Source organism: Pollicipes pollicipes, unplaced genomic scaffold (assembly GCF_011947565.3).
Source record: "Pollicipes pollicipes isolate AB1234 unplaced genomic scaffold, Ppol_2.1 Scaffold_4002;HRSCAF=4701_pilon_pilon_pilon, whole genome shotgun sequence".
Taxonomy (NCBI): domain Eukaryota; kingdom Metazoa; phylum Arthropoda; class Thecostraca; order Pollicipedomorpha; family Pollicipedidae; genus Pollicipes; species Pollicipes pollicipes.
In genome coordinates, this window is record NW_023596420.1 from 42,783,665 (window position 1) to 42,807,139 (window position 23,475).

Sequence of the window (23,475 nt, forward strand, 5' to 3'; positions counted from 1 at the left end):
TAGCCCATTTAATAATTTGGAATCCAATTAAAATAAGCGTTTCACCATAACGACGTCATGGGCAGCGCTTTAAGGAGGCGGAGAACCCTTTGGCATTGCCGTCAATACAAGCAACCCTGGCCGCGGTCCTTCCTTGGAAAGCGGGGTGTTGTCATCGCGGGGTGCGGGTATGTCCTGAGGCTCAGGGGGTGTTTAGGGACCCGGTGTTTTGAGCGACAGTGCGGGCATTTTAACAGATTGTGCCCTGATTTCTAGCTCTTTGGCAAAATCGGCAGTGTGACGGCAACTTGCTTGCGGCATTTGCGATTATATTTGATCTGCGTCGCATTAGCCGACAACAATGGCATCCGGGACAGCTTTACAGAAGGCTATAGACTTGGTTACCAAAGCCACAGAAGAGGACAGAAACAAAAATTTTGAGGAAGCCCGTAGGCTGTATGAGCATGGTGTAGAATATTTTTTGCACTCACTGAAATATGAGGCTCAGTCAGAGAAAGGCAAAGAAAGCATTCGGGCCAAATGCATCCAGTACATTGAGAGGGCCGAAAAGTTGAAGGAATATCTGAAAAAGAAGGAGGGAAAGTCAGAGAAGAAGCCTGTTAAAGATGGTGGCAAAAAGGAGGATTCTGACTCTGACTCAGATGAAGACCCAGACAAGAAGAAGATGCTTTCAAAGCTGGAAGGGGCTATTGTGATGGAGAAAAACTTGAATGTGAAGTGGGCAGATGTTGCTGGACTGGATGCAGCCAAGGAGTCTCTGAAGGAAGCTGTCATCATGCCCATCAAGTTCCCTCACCTATTCACCGGCAAGCGCAAGCCCTGGAAGGGTATCCTCCTGTTTGGCCCACCAGGCACTGGCAAGTCGTACCTAGCAAAGGCTGTGGCCACAGAAGCATCCAACTCAACATTTTTCTTGTCTCATCCTCAGATCTTGTTTCAAAGTGGCTGGGTGAGTCTGAAAAGCTGGTCCGCAACCTGTTTGAGCTGGCCAGAGAGCACAAGCCATCCATCATATTCATAGATGAGATTGATTCACTGTGCTCATCTAGGTCAGACAATGAGTCCGAGTCAGCCAGGAGAATCAAGACTGAGTTCCTGGTCCAGATGCAGGGAGTTGGAAATGACACAGATGGCATCCTTGTGCTGGGAGCCACCAACATCCCTTGGGTTCTGGATGCAGCCATCCGCAGACGTTTTGAGAAGCGGATATACATCCCGCTGCCCGAGGAGCCTGCCAGATCCACGATCTTCAAGATCCATCTGGGAAACACTCCTCATCAACTGACTGAACAGGACTTCAGAATCCTTGGAGGCAAGACCGAAGGCTTCTCCGGCGCCGACATCAGCATTGTGGTGCGTGATGCCCTGATGCAGCCAGTGCGCAAGGTGCAGACTGCCACTCACTTCAAACGGGTGCGGGGTCCGTCCCGATCTGACCCGAACGTCTTTCTGGACGACCTGCTGACGCCCTGCTCTCCTGGCGATCCCGGAGCCATGGAGATGTCCTGGATGGATGTCGACGGTGAGAAACTGCTGGAGCCTGTCGTCAGCATGAACGACATGCTGAAGTCAATCGCCACCTCCAAGCCCACGGTGAATGACGAAGACCTGAAGAAGGTTGAGAAGTTCTGCGAAGACTTCGGAATGGAGGGTTGAACCCGGTCCTGGCGGGCTGTGGCCGCCTCAATCACCACTTGTCTGGAGGGTCGTAAGTTTATTTCACTGGGGCCTGTGTAACAACTGTCTCACTAGTGGCACTTGTATTTCGGCGACTTTGCATTCTGCGGCAATTAGAATGCATGTTGACGTTTTTGTCCTTCTGTCTCCTGAAAAATACGTCCAACTGAAACTCAAGTGAAAGGAGTATATTCAATTTGTGTTGCCGCAGGCTGGAAAGATGCAAAGACTTACTGATCTGAATGCTGTTGTTGTAAATACCTATCCGTTTTCATTAGTGTCTGTGAAGCATGTCGAAACATTTGGTTTTCAGACTTGCGATCGGGGGCAGCGCCACGATGCCGCTATCCTCGAAAAATGAATGATAGTATAGCCGTTTCCACGGTACAGATTGATTGCATTTGGTATAGGCCTTATGCATGCATACATAGTGGGGTTTAAGCCAGCTTAGTCTGTTAAGCAATGCTGGGCTGGTCCTGGAATCAATTTCTGGGAAGTTGTGCTTGTGCCGTGTGTCTAACCGTTATTGCATCAGAATCACTGCGATGTAGTTTTGCTGTCCTGCTTTGAACACGGCAATGGTTCTGAGAATGTGCCTGACCTAGCTGCTGAGGGATGGATCCAAATAAATTAAAGACTTATCTCTGAATGAGTTTTTTAATACCAGCTGACCCAAGGCGCAAGGGCAGGCGTAGCTATGGCACGCAGTGTTGGGAAGAAAACCCCAAGCATCACCGATGCTTTTGGAACATCTCTGATGCTATTGAAGGTGTGTATTCCATGTAATGGTGTGCCAGGAACGTGCAGTTTTGTGAATAATGCGGTGCACGCGGTGCCCCGCAGCGCTGTGTGGGGCGGCTCGGTCGCGTTGGCCACGCTATCACCCGGCCGAGAATTCCGAAGTCATCCCACCAGCCCGTCAGTGCGACGTTCTAACGGCGCATAACCGTGTGCTGAGCTGAAAACTCTTCCTTCGCTTTTTGAACATGTGCATTTGTTTGCAAATCATCGCGCACTCAACCCTTATCATAAACCGCTGTGCATTGTCTGCAGGCAAGCGGCGGCGCTATGGCCAACCCTCCCTCGGGCGAAGGCAGGTCCCGTCCCTCTCCGGCTTTCGCTTTGTTCGCTGCAACGGTCCTGCAGCAGGTCGCTGAATATTTCCCCAACATTGTTTTTACATACCGGGTTGTAATGTAGGTGGGTGGCATGCGCAAGGATGGTTCCAGGGCCCCGCACCAAGAGGCGCATGCTGTGAATTTGGTGGTGGTGGTGGTGATCTGGTGTTTTAGGCTGCGTCGGCATCGGGTCCATTTTGCGTCCACAACCCGTGAATTTGGCGATTCATGCCGGAATGCGATGACGTAGTTTCGCAAAATGAGTTGGAGGGGATGAGGGGGGTGGGAGGGGGCAGTGCCTGAACGGTGAAAAATGGGGAAATCTCCGCAAAACACGCCAAAGGGTGTCCTCCCGATTTGGTCCAATACCTTTTCAAAGTCGATGGGAGCTCAGGTGGAGGAGAGGGCTGAAGCCCTCCCCCCCAACTGAAAGAAAAACCGCACCCTGCCTCGATGGTGATCTGTTCGGGTCATACACACTGCCCTGCGTTTTAATTAGTTTACAGGGATAACTGATACTTGTGGTGAGTGCGACAGCTGAAAATTAGAACTGTGCAATGTAACAAATTGAGCATGGTGAGGCGGCTCCATAGATTGAAACATGTAGTTTCCAAACGGCGTAACGTGCATTTCAGGTTATCAATGCAGGTGTATAAGGGATGCTTCTCGGTGTCTAGATGCAGTGCCTCGCACTTCGCGACGATATTAACAGTTGTCACGCAAAACACCCACCCACACCCACACGCCCGCACCCACACCCACACCCACACCCCACACCCACCCATCCCCACACTTGCCCCCCCCCCCCCCACCCCCACCCACACGCACGCGCGCACGCACGCACGCACGCACGCACGCACGCACGCACGCAAGCACGCACACACACACACACACACACACACACACACACACACACACACACACACACACACACACACACACCACGCACGCACTATATGCACGTTCGATCAAAAATGACTGCTGACTCAGCATTGATGGGTTTATGTACATTATTCTAGGTGCCGGACTTTTGAGATCGAATTGTCGTTTAGATTAAAGATGGTTGGGACGAAATCACTCACACATTCGTCACACTTTACATTCTAACGTTTCGAGATCTTATCTCATCGTCGGAGAAGACTGAATGGCACAAAACATAAGTTCTGAGTTTGAAAGGATACAAATTGGGCACCGCTATTGGCAAACATCCTTTGGTACTGAGAACACAGATGAGGCATGACTAAATAAAATAAGACAGAATTCTATTTTCACTTTGATACATATAAGAAACACTCATGATGGGAATATTACAAAGACACACGCATATTGCCACAATCACATCGATAACACCCACCACACACCACCTAATAATTCAAGGGTTGTACAAATTTTCTCTTTGTTTAAGGCGGGAGCTTTGTCAATGAATATACGTTCTCAACTTTGAAGGTGTCTTCCGTCATTGCATGTCCGTAAAATATTAGTTGTTGTGTCCATATCCTGACGCGTTCATGTCGCATGTGGTCCAAAGGTTCCCCGTCAAGTAAGTGAATTGTCAGGCGTCATGAAAGTGTCATTGTGGTCACACCAGTGCAGTGTACGGAACAAAGTTTGCAGCCATAGGTGTTGCATTTGAATTGATACACTACATGGACACATTTTAGTTTGTCGGGTTTGTCGGGGCTGCTTCTCACAAGAAAGTTAGAAATTGTCTCATAGCGATAACAAAGGACAATTTCTATTTTCTGGCCGTTCTTGCCTTTCGCATGCCAAAAGATGATTTCCCGTAAAGCTTTTTGTCGTTATTTGTGGGCAGATGTCATCTGATTTTGGCGATGCAGTTTGACGGTTGGCTGGTTGCCTTGTCTTAAGTCAAAGCTGTCAAAGCATCTTGTCACATGTCGTATTTCGTTTTTTACATCAGAATTTGAAAAACCATTGTTCACCAAAATCTGTTTGATTCTTCCCAACTCCGAATGCAGTCCTGCTCAGTCAGAGAAATGCTTAGATACGCGTCTAAAGAATGACCTTATGACGCTGATTTTGTGGCGTCGAATATGCTCACTGTCAGCATTTAGGCACCGTCCGTTGTCAATCTGCTTTACGCGTACAGTCGTTGTAGACCGTTGCCCTTGTCCATCAGCGGTCACCCCCGGGAAGGGTATTATGTTTTGCACACTTAGTTTTTTTGTGAATTTTAAACCAGACTGTCTTCGAAGGTGTTTTTGAGACGTTCTAGTTGATCGATGTCCTTAACTACCACAAAGATATCGTCTACATAGCGGCGGTAAATGTTCGGTCTCATGTCGTCATCTTGTGCGCCGGCTTTTACATGTCCCATAAACAAATTCGCAAATAAAGGTAGCTCATTAGCGTCACAAGGTCATTCATTAGACGTGAATTTAAGCACTGCTATGATTGGACAGGACTGCATTCGACATTGGTAAGAAGCAGACAGATCTCGGTGAACAACCATTCTCTTTCAAATTCTGGCGTTGAAGACGAAATACAACGTTATGTGACAAGACACTTTGACAGTAACCCAAGACAAGACAACCAACCAACCGCCAAACTGTATTATCAAAATTAAATGACATTCGCTCACGCAGAAGACGAAAAAGCTCTACGGGGAATCATCTTTCGACATGCAAAAGGCAAGAACGCCCCCAGAATAGATATTGTCATGTGTTATCGCAATGGGAAAATCCCTAACTTTCTTATGAGAAGCAGCCCGGACAAACCCGAGAAACTAAAACGCATCAACGTAGCACATCAATTCAGATGCAACATAGAAGGCTGCAAACTTTGTTCCGTACACTACACTGGTGTGACCACGATGACACTCTCACGACGCCTGACAATTCACTGACGTGACGGGGTACCTCTGCACCACATGCAACACGAACACGACAGGACATTGACACGACAACAACTGACAGACAACACTGACATTTTACGGACGTGCAATAACAGAAGACGCCGTAAAATTTGGGGAAGCATGTTCATTAAAGACCTCCCTACAGCCCTAAACAGACAAACCAATTCTTGTATAACCCTTGAACTATTAGGTGGTGGGCGGTGAGCACTACTGATGTGATTGTGGCAATATGTTTATGTCTTTGTAGTGTTCCCATTACGAGTATATTTTGCATGCATCAAAGTAAAAATGGGATTCTGTCCTACTTCAATTAGCCACGCTTCATTTGTGTTCTCCGTACTAAAAGATGTGTTCCGACAGTAGTGCGCAATTTTCATCCTTTAAAACTCAAAACTTATTTCTATGATAAGACAGTAGTATTAGCCTTATTCCTCGGAGAAAAAAAAAACCAGGAGAATGGAGATAAAGTTGGGTTCCTCGCTAATGCACTGAACAACTTACGCAATTCAAAACTTATTTCTTGTGCCGTTCAGTCTTCACCGACGACGAGATAAGATCTCGAAGCATAACAATGTAATGAGCGACGAAGACATGAGCGATTTGTGTGAATTATACTTAATCTAAACAATAATGCTGAGTCAAAAGCCCGGAAACTAGAGTGATGCATTCACTCGTCAGTGATGCATTCAAAAAGGCTCGTCAATGCTGAGTCAGCAGTCTTTTGTAATCGAACATGCGTAAGAGAAACGGTCCTGCCAAAATATCTCAACATGTATATATATATATATATATATATGTATGTATATATATATATATATATATATATATATATATATATGTTTGTATATATATATATATATATATGTATGTATATATATATATATATATATGTTGTATATATATATATATATATATATATATATATACGCTTGGCTCCTTGGAAACGACAGCGGCATCGTTGTTTGTGATCCTCCGAGGCGTACTTTCAATCTTGCGTATTAAGTGCTTGCTTTCTGGCTGTGCTTGTTAAGAACTGAATCAAAACTCAAAATGAGATAAGTCCAAGTAAACAACGTTTCTGTCGCCTTTCTTATATTTATTGGACGTTTCATCAAGCCTCTGATATTCTCAAGATATAAGACATTAGCTTTAAGTCACAATTATCACACACAATAATGCCAGGCGTCGCCCACCATGGCTTGTTTAATTGATGAATTAGCTTACTAGTCTTATCAACGCACGGTAGCTTGGAGGCAAATTACAAAGCGCCATCGAACTTCTTTTCATTGTTTGTTTTTCCCGAACACGCGTTACGTGCTACGCATCATCAGGGAATACTTCAAAGCAAAAACTCATGGAAGGAGCCATTTTTACCGCTAAATCGCCTCCCACGAACATTCTTTTTCTCAGTTACGCTATATTGACATACCATGTCATATCCCTGGGCCCTTCATAACAGGCTTGGGTTTCTCGCGCAAGATTGACAGCACATCATGGAAGATCACAAAGAAGGAAGCCACTGTTATTTTCAACGATCAATGTCTATTACACTGGCGGCTTCTGACATACACGAACTCCCAGTCATGACTGGTGCCCCAACTTCCCGACCAGCGAGCGCAGGTGTTGGCCGGCTGGGAGGTTGGGGCGAAGGTCCAGGCAGACCTGGATATTTACACCGCACCATTGCGGCATAGGAAACTACACCTCTTACCTCACTACACTCGTCTGGCCTCGATATCGTACAAAAGCGAGGGACACAGCTCGAGTTAGTCTTAACGTGAGCTAAACGGCGATTTTTGCAGTTGCAGCGGTCTGCTCGGCTCCGGCCAGTGGCTTTTTTGACCGGGTTTTAACACAGTTGCAGTTATTTGAAAGCTGTGTCATATTGTTTGCAAAACACTTACACGCAGGCTTCCTGATCAAAGGCACATTTCAACACGTAAGCGTTTTGATATTGCCATTACATCTCCACTCGATAAACATGGGAAAACGCACGATTTTCAAATGGCGAAAATGCTGAAGAACAATTGACAAGCACGGGTCCAAATCTCAACGGCTAAATGTAGACTAACACTAACAGATAACACAAATAAGCAAATGGTCCGGCAAAAGTGCTTGTTAATGTATTCACACCCTCACACACAATCGCTCAAAACCATTGTTCCATACATTCATGGGCGTTTTTAATGATAAAGCTAGGTAACTAGAGCAGATAAAACATTAAACAAGCAGTACGGTGTGGATGCATTTGCCTTCTCTCAAATCATTGGGCGATCTTAACGCTGTGCGACCCATAGGTATGCCAGCAGTAGACCGAGAAGCCCCAAACGTTTTTTCCCGAAACCAGCAGCACTATGGCCTGGACCGAGATGGGCCGGGTCGTGACATCTACGTGGTGCGTAGCTCTCTTTTGTAAGCAATTTCTACACGAATTGTTGCCGTTTATTTCCAAATACAGCAGCCAAGGTCACCTGGAATGTAAGCTATTCCAAATTTAAATCGCTGACCCATTAAAACGGTCCGTCCTCGGCAGGCTCAAAGTCAGGCGATATTCCAGCGATGGACGTCTGGTGTGCGGATGCTGCACATCAGTGCACTTACGGCTCCCAACCGAATAAAAGTCGGATATTGCAATGCATTGATGGCCGCTGCGTTTGATTTTCCGTGGTGTCCGCGCTTCTTGCCAGGATGTTAGGCGGGCGACCTCATATAGCCTAAGCCTCTGAGTGCGTCGTAAAGTCCCAGCACACGACGCCTTATTCTCATTGGCACCGGATGACGACGAGTTCCGTTCGCTTATGCCGATTAAAAAAAATCCACATGGCGTTTTTACTGTTTTCGCTTGCCTCGTACCACACTTCAAAAGATGTCATTCCACTGAACGTAACCCCCCCCTCATCCAAACATGATATTTTACTTATCCGCCGGAATGGGGTGGCATCCTCTAGTTTAATGGTAAGGTGTTCCACAGTCAGGAGCTGAACTTACAGGCCGAACCTGCTCTGAAGGTACATCAGGCACTGAAGACTACGCTGTCCACCTCCGCTTCCAGGGTGTTTTTGCTTTCCAGCAGCTTCATGATCTGATTCACATAAATATTGGGGTCGTAATAAACACTGAAGAGAACAAGAGACGTTATCACGGAGAGAATGCTGGACAATCCTAGGGAAAACACACGGGAGAACGAAGAACGCTAGCTCACGTTCGGGTGACCGAGCTCCCGTGGCAAGTCTCGCCCAATGAATTTGATTTTCCACAGTTGTGTTCACGTGATTGGGTGGGACCCCTGCCATGCCTGCCGCACTGCATTCTTCACCGATGGAAATCGTCACAGAGAGATGCAAAGCCTCATCCACGCCAGGTTGTTTAGGATAAAGAGCCCCTTAACATGGATGTTGCTTAGGCATGATTTGCTTAAAACTGCGCTTTGCCTCCAGCCTGCTCAATCATTTGCGACAAACTGCGCGGCTTCATCATCAGTGATCAAGAAGGGCACCACGATACGAGTGACATTTCTTATCTCCTTAACTTCCCCGCCTTTTTACAGCCCGCATGTCATGCATGTTATTTGTCACGCCCCAATCAACTCGAGCCACACCGCTGCCCATTCCAACGCCCGCCCGCGCGCGACCGTTTCCGTTATCGCGGTACGTGACGTGAAGTGTTACGACACTATCCATGACGAATGCAGCTGCACACAGCGGCGAATGCCCCGCTATTATAGTGACTACCATGGTCGTCACCAGCGATGACGCATGACGCCAGCGTCGGCTATCAGCTGCGCCCAGCGCCTGCCGGGTGTAAACAATGCCCGGGCCGCGTGCCGCCAGGGCGCGGATGGACAATGGTCCCCGTCGACACGGCGTCTAGACGCTGCTAATTGTCGCACCAGCGCCATTGTGTGCCGCGCGGGGTTTCACCGGCGACTGCTGTGACCCGGTGTACCACCCCCCCCCCCCTCCGGCGCAGCGTCGGGCAGCTGGGCCGGTCAGACGCGGAGCGCGAGGTCAGGTCGTGTCTGGCGCATCTGCCGCCGACGCCGACGGTGTGCGGGTGTGTTGAGATGGTGATATCCCCAGCAGCCTACTGGCCTTTCACAGTCGACTGCCATGCGTCCTCACTCCTGAAGGTTTGGTTTTGAGGACCTTCGTGTCGAAGTGATGATGTGCCAGTCACATGCTTTGTGGCGATGCCGTATATTCCGACCATGATCTATTCTGCCAACAAAAAGTCAATGATTCAACACAAACCATTTGCGCAAACGGCTCACTAGGCACTGACGAAAGATGCCAGCCGGCGTGAACGCAGGACAGATTATGTAACAAGCAATACGCAATAGTCGCACAGTTTCATTTTGTAATCACTATGTCCACAAAACTTGATCATGTGAGCACAGGCTCACACAAAGTAACAGACACCAGCAAAGTAACACAACGGCAGAAAACGTAAACAAACCGCACTGGTCAAACAGATCATAAGCAAGCAACTGCCGTAACTGCCAAAGCACTTCAGTCGTCTCCTTATGATAAGCCGTTCGGAAATATGCACGACGCAAGACATTGCATTTCACGCCTAAGGCAATACACGCACAGTCGAAGTAATAATTGAGTATTCACAGTACAAGTACAACTAAATGTCAAGCAGAAATCGTAAAAAAAGATCACCACGCACTTTCACAGCTACGCACACGGCTGGTGACAATGTTCGTGTACGCCCGCCAAAGGAGGTTACGGTGGGGTCTTATTTAATTGACTTAGCCTGTCTCAGTGATGAACAAGATTAGTGCGAATCTCTGAAACGCTGTACATATGCACAATAAATAGATCCCACATGAGCGGAACACGCGCGGCATGTATGTACACATATCGCACCAAGCATGAGAGAAACGGCGATCCTGACTGATGCCTTGTATACACATTTTACTCTGATCTACGTTACTGCGGCGAGTAGGCTTGGATAAACGCTGCGACATTGCATCTGCAGATTTTTGTTGGTAGACGAATATGCCGCTTAGAAACTGTGTTGATATTCCGCTTTAAAAACGAACTCTCCAGCTCTTGCACGGCACAGAAGCTATTCCAAAACGTGGCAGTCCTCGAAAAACTAACCTGTTGCGTTTCAGGACATATTCATGATTCACGGCTGGCAACAGGCTCCGCTCTGCCCCAAAGCACGCGCCATTTTTCTGTCGGGACCCCCGCCACGGCGTGCTGCCGTTCTCCAGCCAGCTGCCAAAGCGGACATTACGCGCCACGATCGCCGAACGGTCGGGCTCACCCGCGTTATCGATCAACAATTCCGTGTTAAAAGAGGGCGCTGGGAACGTCTCAGGCAACGCGAGCTTCTCCGGCGCTGGTCCCACCCAGCGCTGATTTCGCCCAGCGCTGGTCCCGCCTTGTCGGAGCAAAGCTGGGTGCCGCCGCGGCGAGGGGGCTGCCGCCGCCGGCTGCTGTCGAAAACAGTGTAGCAAAAGGAGAGAGGAGGACGGGGTGGGGGACGGGTCAGTGTTCCGAGCAGCGGTAGCGCAGGCTGCACACGCCGCCGCTTTGGCCGTGGTACACCGCCTTCTGCATGCCGTCCAGCACCTCCTCGTACTTGCTGTCCACTGGTAGGATCCTGCGGGAGGAGCGGCGAGCGTCAGTTAGATTGATGAGTGGAAGATTTTCGTGTATCATTCATGTGTGCATGCAAGATGCATGCATAGATGAGACATATATGCTTGATGTGTAATGCATGACCGCAAATATGGGACATGTGTAATCAGTTCTTTACAAGCTGTCAATGCACATGCTAATGTGGACCAGAGTTGTTTGATGCACGCAGCAGGAACATAAGTACGTGGCCGTGTAATGCATTAAACCCCTGGAAAACGTCCTGATTGAAAGACCTTTGTAACTGTCGATAACTGAGGAAGTCGGAGATATGCTTCCGATATCCCCAAGGGATACTGTGGTGCCATCTGTTGCTGAACTCAAGCAACATGTGATGTTATGGCAAAATGGCAGAAAGTAAATAGCTAGAGATAATTTACATTACAGGACGACACAAAACACGGCGAATCGTTGTTGCAGAGCACATGGCAGACAATAGGTGTAATAGCACGACCCGTAGATGCATGACTATCACGTCCATACGAAACACTAAAAGCAGCAACAGCGATCTATCGTGCGTGAAAGATTGTCCGACCACGAGTTGCCATCCGACGGGGGTAGAAGATAATATACTGATCATAGTTAATTGCATTGCTGCACTCCACGTTTCTGAACAAACGGCTTTTGCAACATTGCAAGGTTTTGTAACGCCACAAAGGTGCTTGCTAAACATCGCAACATGCAGCCACCATGATTCTGGTAAAGGTAGCTCTTCAGAAATGCCGAAAGCAAGCATGACGTTATACAAGTACAGATAAAACTTGTATCTTTCACATCATTTGGTCTGTCGATGTAATGGGACAGCTGAAGCGTCTGTGGAAGCCCTGTCTTCCTGAGTCCTTACTTTAAGCTGTTTTGGTGCGGAGGCCTAGTTCTGCGCAGTGAGTTGGGGCTGCGCTGTGCAAAATGACGAAAGCTATCATCCCCCAGTGCACCAACACACGGGTTCGTCCATAAATTTAGCCCACTTTTTCAAAACCGGAATCATGCAGGCCCATAAGCTGAATGGGAAATTACACTCCTGCTCTGACATCTTTAACAGAGGTCGAACACCGGACGACCAGGAGACAACAGCAATTCGACAATTTGTTTAAATTTCTCGGACACCAGTATCACGTTCCACTCATTGTCTTTTTAGCCTGCTTAGAGATCAATTCTGGCAAAAGACAGGTTGCCAAGAACTTGCAGCTTGTATGGCAAAAACACCCATATATCGGGAAGATTATGTTTTGAACCTGGAGAACATGATCTCCCTTTGGTTCAACCTCAGTTGGCCTCTTTGGCTATATTTTGAGCCTCATCGCAAAATTTCGCGACGGCCCCGCCTGAAACCGCGCCCAAGCTATGCAGAAAACAGTGTAGGACTTAATGGGGCTATGGCTTTAGAAAAACACTGTCCTTAACTCAAAACGTAAATAGTCGCGTAATGCCGCTTGCATGTATTCCGTATTTTTATAATTCACGAAGAATCTCTTCTTTACCTGTTAAGATTATACAAAGTTTTTTTATTTGGCACGCATGGTATGGGAAGCGAATGCGCGGTAGCGCTGCTATTATTCTGACAGCGCTGCCTTCCGCAGCTTTATGCCAGAAGAGAGAACGCAAAGTGTCAGCTTCCCATTGTTCGGCATTTGTTAGATTTAAAAAGCAGCATTTTGTATCCATTTTCTGTTCGCACTAGGATGAGTGAACCGTAAAAAGGACGCCTTTTTGCCCTGCTCCATTAATACGCTCATGTTCTTGCCAGTTTACAGTCGTCTACTATTATCCTGACTGCCTTACGCCAATCGCTGTCCAACAATTCACCCCGTCCAGTCGCCACCCCTCCCACATCGGCGACCCGAGAGCGCCCTCTCCTGGCAGTCCACGTCCGGAGATTCGCCCTTCCCCTGCCCCTCCCACCTGGCCAGTTCCTGTTCCGGACGGCCTTCCGCCGTCACGGCCGCCGCCCACGGCCGCAAGAAGCGCCGCTGCCGCTTGTGAAAGTGGCCCCGCGGCGCCTCCACTGACCTATCGCGCCATCTGCCGCCCGCGGCTGTTAGAGCGTGCATCCAGCCATCGCCCGCCGGGCACAATGGCGCGTCGCCGGCGGCACTTTTACTTTCGGCGCTGTCGGTGTCGACGCCGGTCACGGGTCGTGACCCCGACGGCACGCCACCGCCCCGGGGCACGCGGCGGAACGCGCCCGAGCAAATGCCCGCGGGCTAGAAGAGGGGTAGCGGAGAGGGGCGGGGGTGCAGTTGGAGTCGCTTGTGATGCGATGGCGACAGTGGCGCAGTCTCGTGGGGCAATGTTGTGCCGCCGGCGGGCTCGAAATAGTGCACGCGTGAGACGGGTGCGGTTTGGTGAGCGCGCGCTATGGTTTCGCCATAATTGGAAAAGCGTGTAGCCAGCACACCTGTGGACACCATGCTCTGCTTTGCCACATAGCTGATGTCGAAAGAGCTCTATTTGTACATGCAGAAGAGGTATGACCCATATATGCCAGGGCTATTTTCCGGTGAGTGGACTCAATGAGACACTTATCGTGACTTTAAAGCCACCGGAAATCCATCGACTTATACGGACTAGCGGGCTGCATGTTGTATTCTTCACCCCTGCACAAAAACGAAAGGACTTCAGCGCTTTTAGTCCAGACTGCAAAGCCTGTACCTAGGCGAAATTTATCAGAAAGTGACGATTTTTGCGGTTTCATGGTTCATAAATGACATCAAGGCTGTCACGCCATTCATTTGCTTTCCTAGTGTCTGTTTGTACCGATTCTAGGGGCTGCCATGATACACGCAATTCACGGGTGGCATTATGATTGCCCTCACTCGTGAAATACCGACTCTTCTGATACAGGCCAGGGCTAATTTGCCTCAGGTTTACTTAGCAGTTGTCCCGGTCTGGACGCAGTAAGCATGCGTTAGCATGCGGAAAGGACATCGACTGAAAACAAAAACATCACGAGAATACCGTAAAGCATTCTGCAAGGCCAACTGACACGCTGTGACCTAGGCTTGAACTTCATCTCACTTTCCACTTTACGGTGTCGGCAGTTTTTACAGTGGGTTCAAAGGAGGCAGTGCGGCTACATAAACGCATTACCGTCGAGCATGCGTTTCTTATGCAAAGACTTAACCTATGGCGCTAATACGTGCCGACAAAACCTTGCAGAGATCATCACGAAGGCGCGGGATGCCATTGCCATGACATAGTCTCAAAATCCATGCCATATTGTTGCATAATATTAAGCAATAAATATCATGTGACTGATGGCGTACCCGTCATGTGTGTTCCCCAGGAAGCCGGCCATGTTTCGGTGGCACGGGATCCTCCACCACGCTTGGCGTTGAGAACAGTCCACCATCAGCAGCGCCGTTTGGATGGACGGAGACGCGCACTGCTGCATAGGGACACGTATTCTCGGTCCGACCCTAAAGCCAGCTGAGGACGCCACTCTCCTTCACAGCAGGAAGGTGGCTCCGGCAATCAGCGGGGTTGACCGGCCCCAGTCCCCATCCCGGCCTCACCCGTCCACCATTTTCGCGCCGCTGAAGAGCATCTTGCCGGCGGTGATGTACTGCTTGGCGCGGTCGGGCTGCTCGCAGGCCACCCGGTCCAGACAGCCGTAGCCGGCGCCGTCCGAGCTCAGCAGGTACGTCAGCATCAGCAGCATGTCCTGCCGGTCCAGCCAGGGCTGCGACTCCGCCGAGTCAGCAGACCTGCGGGCAAGGTAGCGTACGACGCGTCCGGCACTGCTGGAGCAGCTCGCTCCATTTCAGGGCAGCGCAGAACAGGGGATCACGTGCGAAATAAGCACGAGAGCACCACTAGCATGGCTTCGTTTCAATGTTCTCGTGAGATCTCCTTCCACTATCTCCGAATATCGGGCAAACATTGCTTCACCAAGATCGATGACAGCGTCAAATGTTAACGTCATTTTTAGACATTGTAAAATGCGTTTTGAAGTGTTATGCTACAGTGTTTGCTTCAAATGCGCCGCATATCTTATCAGAAACGGTTAAAGGCGATGATAATAGTAACTTTATATTTGAGAAAAAACAATCATGCTGCCCAGTCCAGCCGCCAAATCTCTTCATGGCACCTGAATCAAATGCACACAGGATAGTCCATCTGCACGTAGACAGATTACCCCTTTACAACGTCGAACACAGTCACTGGTGCTGGGATAAGGCTGGATGTGGAAACGATTAACCGGAAAGGCACTTCCTCCCATTCTATCCAAACGTTCGCCACCAATTGCGACGCTCTCACCTGCCAAATGTGTTCCCGAACAGGTTGAAGCCGCCCCCGAAGGCGAACATGCCGAAGACGATGACGATGGCCTTGATGACCACCAGGATGATGAGGTTGGTGAGGTTGAGAGTGAGCACCTCGGAGGCGGTGGTGGCGCGCGCCACCACATCCGTCACCAAGTTGACGATGCTGGCGGACTCGGAGAGTGAGGCGGCCCCGGCCGACGTGCCGGAGAGCAACGGCAGCAGCAGCAGCAGCATCAGCAGGGGAACGGCGACTCCTGGAAGCGAGATTGCCCGTTCAGCGCTGTCCGAAGTCGGGCAAAGACTCAACACGGGCGGACTCCAAGCAAAGCATAGGCAGTGATTTGGTAGAATTAGTTGTGGGGATTTCTCTGGTTCCGGGATGGATGACCAAAACCAATATCAAAGCGGATAGTGATGTATCAGTGCTGTTTTTATGGCTTGAGTACCTACAAAGGCTTAATGGTAACCTGAAATAAGTTTCTAACCTTGATTTTAAAGCATTGGGATAACCGCAGCAGATGCATATTTAAGGAAGTGCAGCATTGCAATAAACGAAACACAACTAAATAGGAAACCAGATCCATGGGAAACTATGCATTTACTTAATTGCCACCTAGTATAGTTGAAGCTGTTAACACAGTCGGTGGCGACACAGTATTAAGGCACCCAACCTACTGCCCGTCAGCTGCCTTGGTGCTGCCACCACAGCACCATGAAAGCTTGACCATAACGAGCGGTTTACTGCGCGTCAGCTGCCTTGGTGCTGCCACCACAGCACCATGAAAGCTTGACCGTGACAAGCGGTTTACTGCGCGTCAGCTGCCTTGGTGCTGCCACCACAGCACCATGAAAGCTTGACCGTAACAAGCGGTTTACTGCGCGTCAGCTGCCTCGGTGCTGCCACCACAGCACCATGAGAGCTTGACCGTAACAAGCGGTTTACTGCGCGTCAGCTGCCTTGGTGCTGCCACCACAGCACCATGAAAGCTTGACCGTAACAAGCGGTTTACTGCGCGTCAGCTGCCTTGGTGCCGCCACCACAGCACCATGAAAGTTTGACCGTAACGAGCGGTTTACTGCGCGTCAGCTGCCTTGGTGCTGCCACCACAGCACCATGAAAGCTTGACCGTAACAAGCGGTTTACTGCGCGTCAGCTGCCTTGGTGCTGCCACCACAGCACCATGAAAGCTTGACCGTAACAAACAATTTACTGCGCGGCAGCTGCAATTGCCGTTTGGTGTTGCCACTAGGGCACCATGAAAGCTTGCTCGTAACAAGCAATTTACTGCGCGGCAGCTGCCGTGGTGCTGCCACCACGGCACCATCAAAGCTTGACCGTAACAAACAATGCGCTTTTCCAAAAAAGAAGAACCTTATGGCCTGTGGGTGGCTGGCGTGCTATGCAGCAGTTAAAAAGGCCTCGATCAGCGCGTGAAGCAAAATGCTCCGGACATTTTGGAAGCACTGAAACTTACTTGATGCATACATAAACAATATTTGCGTAATTTAAAGTTAATTTCAGCCACTCCAATATAACGTTCGTTGTTAATGCAAAATTAATCTGCGAATCAGACATCTAGGGAAATGGCACTTAACTGCAGGCCTTACATAAGGCTTACGGCAAAGTTTTAGACTAACACACGCTCGGGCAGGGGTCAAATTGACCTCACGAAAGTTTTTCCAATATGGCTCCCGAACGGCGCGGCGTAGGCGCGCCAAATTTTGCTTAGCTGTAGACAGTTGAATAGCAGATCGTCTGGCATCAAAACTTAGACCTAACTTGTAATGTCGCTGACCTATGGCAGGTGAAGGCCAGGCCATGGTTTCAGCGAAGGCAATTTCTAGGGAATCGTTTAATCTGATCCAACAACGGAGTGTTAGATGAAGCCATACATCTCTGAGATACTTTCCTAGGCAACACAACAATTGAGTGAACAAATTCAATTGACTTCTGTCTTTCGGCTTCAATCTGACTTCTTTTGCAAACGTCAAAAGCCCTGACGTTTCCAGTAGCGCTCTTGATCACGGATGAGCTCAGTGAATGCTCAGTATCTTTATTTAACAAATACTGTCTGATTTTGGAAGGCCGGTTATTCGCATTGCAAGAACTTATTGCGCAAGGAAATATGTAACTCCTACAGCAATGTTTTTAGAAACACTGGCAGAATTTCAGGTATTGGGGTTAACAAATGAATTGGCATTATTAAACATAGCTGCTGCAGATGTGTTTTGGATGACTTCAAACGTTTGGTGGAGTGCCCGTGTAAGACAGGTAACGGGTTAGAATTGGCACAAGTTTTGATAGAATAGCAGGGTTTGCCACGGGTATGGATAAGATATGTACGAAACGTGGGGCAGATTCTTCTAGAAACACTACACAATGCTCCTACTTCCACATGCTTTGGCCATTATTTGCCCCAGTCACATACAGTCAAACCACGGAAAGTTTAGATGTGAGCTTTTCCTGAACCCCTCCATGATTTGGAACTAAATAGCAAAATGATGGAAATTGCTTAATAGCTAATATGTACAGTTGTTTTGGAATTTGTAACAGTTGGGTTTGGCTACAGTGCCATTAGTAGCCGGTGGCTTCGGTAAGTTAGATATTATCCGCGAATGCCTCCAGGTTGGCTTCTCCGTGCGGTAACACGCGGTAGATATAGCATCGCATTTAAGCATATCATCTAGTGAAATGATCACGCTTGGAAGAGGAGTCCACTTAAATGATATCGTAGCACATAGATAGAGATCTCAAATGCAAATACGATCAGTGTCTGGGGTTCCAAGACGTGCTGATTCGTTCCTCTGTGTGCACCGCCGGGAGCAACAATGCACCCAAAACATATCTCATGCTGAATTGTTAAGTTGTTTTTAAAGCAGAGGCCCGGCTCCAAAACTATGTTTTGAGCTATGCAAAGCCTCCACATTGCTACATGCCCGTCAACCGTGTCATAAAGGCACCAGCTCTGCGCACAGTGTGGCCACGTTCACAAAGTTACTGGTGGCTGGATGTGTCGTTTTCTCGCCAGGTTCAGCCTCAAGCGGAGGCCTTGCTCAATACGTGAAACCTGGCACGAACTGTCTGCTGACGAGATGCATATGCTTGCGTGCTCTTCCAAGCTCGAGTTCCGTGCCGTACAAATGACACATAGCACAGCGCCAACGAGAACGCACGACTTCCCACGAGGGCGTTCTCACGTGACATTCCGAACGCAATTTCCGTGACCTTTCCGCCAGCGACGACTGGTCGCAACCGCAACAGGCTGCGGTGAGCGCCGAGCCGGATTTATGACGGGGCTAGCCGGGCTGGCGTGAAGCAATCCGTCCGAACCGCGCAAACCGCCGCCGGAGAGGATTATCAGCGAACTCTGCCAGCATCGAAGGATCGGTTTGCGTCCCAATCGGGCGGTTCGAACTGCTCGAGGAGGCTTGTGATGCGGGTACCGAGTCGCATGGTTTGGGTTCGCAATTCGTGCAACGCACGCCTCGATCCGTTCATTATTTCACGGCACGAGCAGGTGAGATGACGAGCGAGGGCCCCGCAGGTGGTGCTGGCGGTCGGGTTGACAGTCCCGAAACAGGACGGACCATATTTTTGCTCCTGAGATTCGGCGCATACCAAATGGGGGAGTGGAGGGGTAGGGCACTCCCCCACCTTCACTACGGGGTGGGTGATAACTGATGATAAACTCAGTAATCGTTCTTCTCTTTTTTCGCCACGATGTATATCAAACAAATGGAGCATATTTCTCCATATATACCACAGAATACAGATGACAAGAAGTACAACGATTGCACAGTCTGCATACTCGGTTTGATGAATGGAGAGGGATTTAGCAACTTGCGTCGCGTCGGGATGTCGATGCTCGGGGCTAAAGGCATCTGATAAATACAGCATTAGCCCAATGGCACTGCACGAGCATTGGGCATTACGCAGCCTTTTTTGCCCCATCAATATGACAGATCGCTTGACTCAGACCATGGAGGAAAACGAAACCGTACTCGAGAACGGATGCCAATCTTGGTGTACCGCTTACACTTGTCGCCCCCGTGGTCTAGGAGGAGATGCTGGACTCGTAATCCAGCGGCACTGGGTGCGAGTCCCAGAGTGGGCGCATTGTTTGACCTGCCTGGCGTGAAAAGGTCAGCTGGCAACTGGCCAACAAGTGTCAACCCAGGCCCGGGACGCAGCGTTACGTGCCGCAGCATTGTGCGGCACGGAAAAACCTCCGCAGTCCTGTCTGGCAAAAGGGCGGAGGCAAAACTATCCGTTGAACTGGACCGCACGACTTGGGTGGTGGGTTCGGGGTACACGCAGCAAGCTATGCTTGGCGTGTACTCTGAACCCGAAGTCACCCATGCAAACCATTCGGAATAAAGTTATAAAAAAGGGTTGTACATATACGTGCTAATCAGGCTGCCTCTCAATATGACGCATGTGTCCGTGATATTTTTCTTCGCACATGGGGAGCGAGCAGTTCGTTATCGGCAGGATTCTGAGCTGCGCCGATGTAATGGAAAGCTGGATATCTAAGATACACCTGTCTCCGATCACCGCACAGCATCGAAAAATGCATCCGCGCCAACCTCAGTCGCTATCCCTTTCGACATGTCCGTAAGCATGAAGCAGTCCACAACAGGGAACAAAGTCGTGAGCAGAAATCCTCCCATCTTCTGCTAGGCATTTCCCTAAAACTCCGTGCGACCACCACATCTCAAGGAAACTTTTCTCGGCGTCCGAATGGATAGAATGGAATGAATACAACGCATGAAAGGGATTCGGTTGGTTGTTTGGATTAGAGCCCTTTCGACCAGAAATGATCATTTCAGGGCTGAGGGATGACAAAACAGGTTAACGGTGGGGCAAACTTGCACGCACCTGGGGGGCCAACCGTCGAACTTTAACCCGCGCACGTGCGCTGGGTACCTGGTCAGGATCCCCCTCCCCACGGGGCTCGCGGCCCACTCGTGGCTGACGCATGCAGCCTGCCCCGGACAAGCGGGGCGTCGCGAGGATGCAGGATGAAGCAACGTTAGGGATAAGAGGTTCGGATCGAATGGATTCGAATGAAAACCCGACTTGACTGGACATCTGAACAGCCCAGTCCCCGGTGTACAACATCAGCATGGCAAACTTACGAGCCATTGGAGCTTCCTGCGGGACTTGACCGGTCACGTTATCACCAGACCCCGTCACGCAGCTGTCACGAGCTCACTCGCTCCGAATACTCCTGTTTGACGAATGTGACCTGGGTCCAGCCGGCGGGCGCTTTATCCCACGCCGGTGCTGCCGCCCTGGTGGCAAGAGAGTGGACTGCACGCCTTCCCGACGCGCGGCGCTCCAGCACTTCAGACTAGCGACAGCAGGCTGCGTCAAAGCCTATCAGGAAGAGCAGTCCAGAGGGTTCTACTAGATTTACACAGCTCAACTTGAACGTGCTGTTTTTGGAAACGGCGCGCTGGCATCACTGTTCCGGCCTTGTTCACACGCCTTTTCATTTCCGGGCATTTTGCTCAAATCCAAAGTGTGTGTTATAATGATCCGAAATACAGCAAAGATTGTAACGAGAAGTGAATGGCTTCACATGTTGACTGCATGAATATTAAGACCTAATACCAAAAAACAATCAGAAAGCGAAAAAATGTAATTCGTAAGTTGATTCAGAGTGAAAACGTGCCATCTGTAGTCATCCTGATAAATTCATGGTTGTTTCTGCCCATTCAGGGCCTCGGATAACAGGTTGAATGAGAGAGGGGGATAATACTCTCCCACAGTCGCAGAATTCCTTCTCAGTTAACGCAGTCCATCTCAGTGAAGACTAAAAACAGCAAGCGAAAACGAAAATATGCCGTATGCGTGGAGAAACAGCGAGGGTCGGATGTTCCCATAGCCCAACCACATGCGCCTGACGATACGAGATCGTTCCTGCCCCCCCTTTGTCAGTTTTGTCGTCACAAATGTGGCAGTGGTCGCAAACAGCGTTATTTCGATGGGGTTTTTAAGAACACGTAATCCACCCGCGCGAGTTCACCGTCTGAGCCAGGGTGGCAGTCCGCTGGTGGCCGGTGACCGAGGCTCGCTGGCCAGGTGAAGGGAATGAGAATGCAACGCCGAACCAGTCGTGCGAGTGGTATTGTCAGCTGATGTTCAACTGTGGATATGCGCCATCTCTTTGCGAGCGACGTCGAGCCAGTCGTGCAAGTGGTATTGTCAACTGATGTTCAACTGTGGATATGCGCCATCTCTTTGCGAGCGACGTCGAGCCAGTCGTGCGAGCAGTATTGTTAACTAATAGTCAACTGCGGATATGCGTCACCTCTTTGCAAACAAGATAGCTACCCAACTCCTTTTCAACCCTTGTTTGGCGTACCATGTGCAGTTGTCTTTTTTTTAGTAACCAGGCGCACAACACAAGGATTGAAAACGTCCACCACGCACTTTGTTGACTTGGCTGGCCATGTAGCTGGATTCTGTTCATGTTAGTGAACCATCAGAAGCCAACCGCATACAAATGAAATCACATATTACGGGGAAAGTACGCATTCGACTGGTTCAGAAACGTATAGGCGTGGCAGCATTGCATAGGGAAGGGGGCGAACCACGTCTTTGTAGGCAAATCATTTTGATGGCTTAATGCTAAGCACCAAAGGCGCACCTAATATGGGTTTGTAGAGCCGTTTGACGGGAAGGGAAAGGGAGGGAAGTGCAGTCCCTCCCATTTTTAAACGGCCATAACATTTGTGGCCGTTTGTGGCATTCATGACCTTGTCATTTCCATGAAGCAATCTTACATCAAGAAGCCTGTGCTTCAGCTTTGAGAAGCTTTGAACTTTTAACAGCGTTGAACTAATGCCCGTCTCGAAGTTCTCTGCCTCTGTTGGCTTTGTCTGTTAAATTTTCTTCCCGAACATTGAACAAACTGCGAGAAAAATTGTGAGAGAGCTTGGGATATTGAAACCCGTGACATAACAACTGCCTGTATGACTGCAGCTTTCCAATACCAATAAGGTGGTATTATGGGCGTCTAATGCCATACAAATTTGCAATCAGGAAAGTGGTGCTAAGTTGACATTTCTTACCACGTAATCAAAGCAGATTTGCAACCCCTCCAAAGATTGCACCCGGGGTTTATCAATCGACAGAGATGTCGTTTACGGCCAGTTTTGCACTGTACAGCTACACAGAACACGGCGAACACACCTCGGGCTGTGAGGCTGAACAGCTGTGGATAAAATTGAAAAGCAAGATAGATCGCATTGAATTTGATACATAATCTTGGGCTGATTTTCTGATCGGTTGTGGCGTCAAAGCTGAGCAAAATCAGCCGAGTTATTCGTTTACGCGGGTTATGTTTTTCAGACTGCCTCCCCATTCACAACTAATTTCTTGGTACGGAGCCCATCATACTGCAAGCAAAGACAATGTCAAGACTACAAAACAAGGCACCCAACATGTAGATACTGTTACACAGGGATGCACGTAACCACGAGCTTACGCTTCAGCTGCATTTCGGTAATCACCGTGGGCTCCGTACCGCCACATGCGCCTCATGGATAAGACTGACAGCACAGATTCGGCAGAGCAACGCCCTTTTCACGCATATGCAGGCATTGCCGCAAGTATTCGAGTTTCTCTGAAAGTCACCACAGATATGCCAAGTGGTCAAATTCACAGGATTACTATTAATGAAGAGCACTAATTTGCCTGTTTTAAATGTCACACACATTTGTTCAATGAAGTACCCGCGCAAGAACCGTAATTTTGAACAGCTTCACTTATGCTTCCGCCATTCCACATATGCTCGCACCTAGCGTTTCACGGGGACAGACATTACAAGTCCAAAAAGCTCCAAACAAGCATAGCTCATATAAAATGGCAACGAAGA

General features: G+C 49.2%; 1 protein-coding gene and 1 pseudogene across 1 annotated transcript; one reads left to right on the forward strand and one right to left on the reverse strand.

Annotated features, from left to right (window-relative positions):
- The first annotated feature begins 213 nt into the window (after positions 1 to 213).
- On the forward strand, positions 214 to 2,326 carry LOC119093712 (vacuolar protein sorting-associated protein 4A-like; annotated as a pseudogene).
- A 7,560-nt stretch (positions 2,327 to 9,886) lies between these two features.
- On the reverse strand, positions 9,887 to 15,823 carry LOC119094529 (uncharacterized). The gene is made up of 3 exons (XM_037217587.1): positions 15,582 to 15,823; positions 14,837 to 15,028; positions 9,887 to 11,286 (listed from the first exon to the last, which is right to left on the reverse strand). Exons 1-3 carry the CDS (start codon positions 15,821 to 15,823, stop codon positions 11,172 to 11,174), a joined length of 549 nt encoding a protein of 182 aa, XP_037073482.1. The 3' UTR covers positions 9,887 to 11,171.
- Positions 15,824 to 23,475: the final 7,652 nt, after the last annotated feature.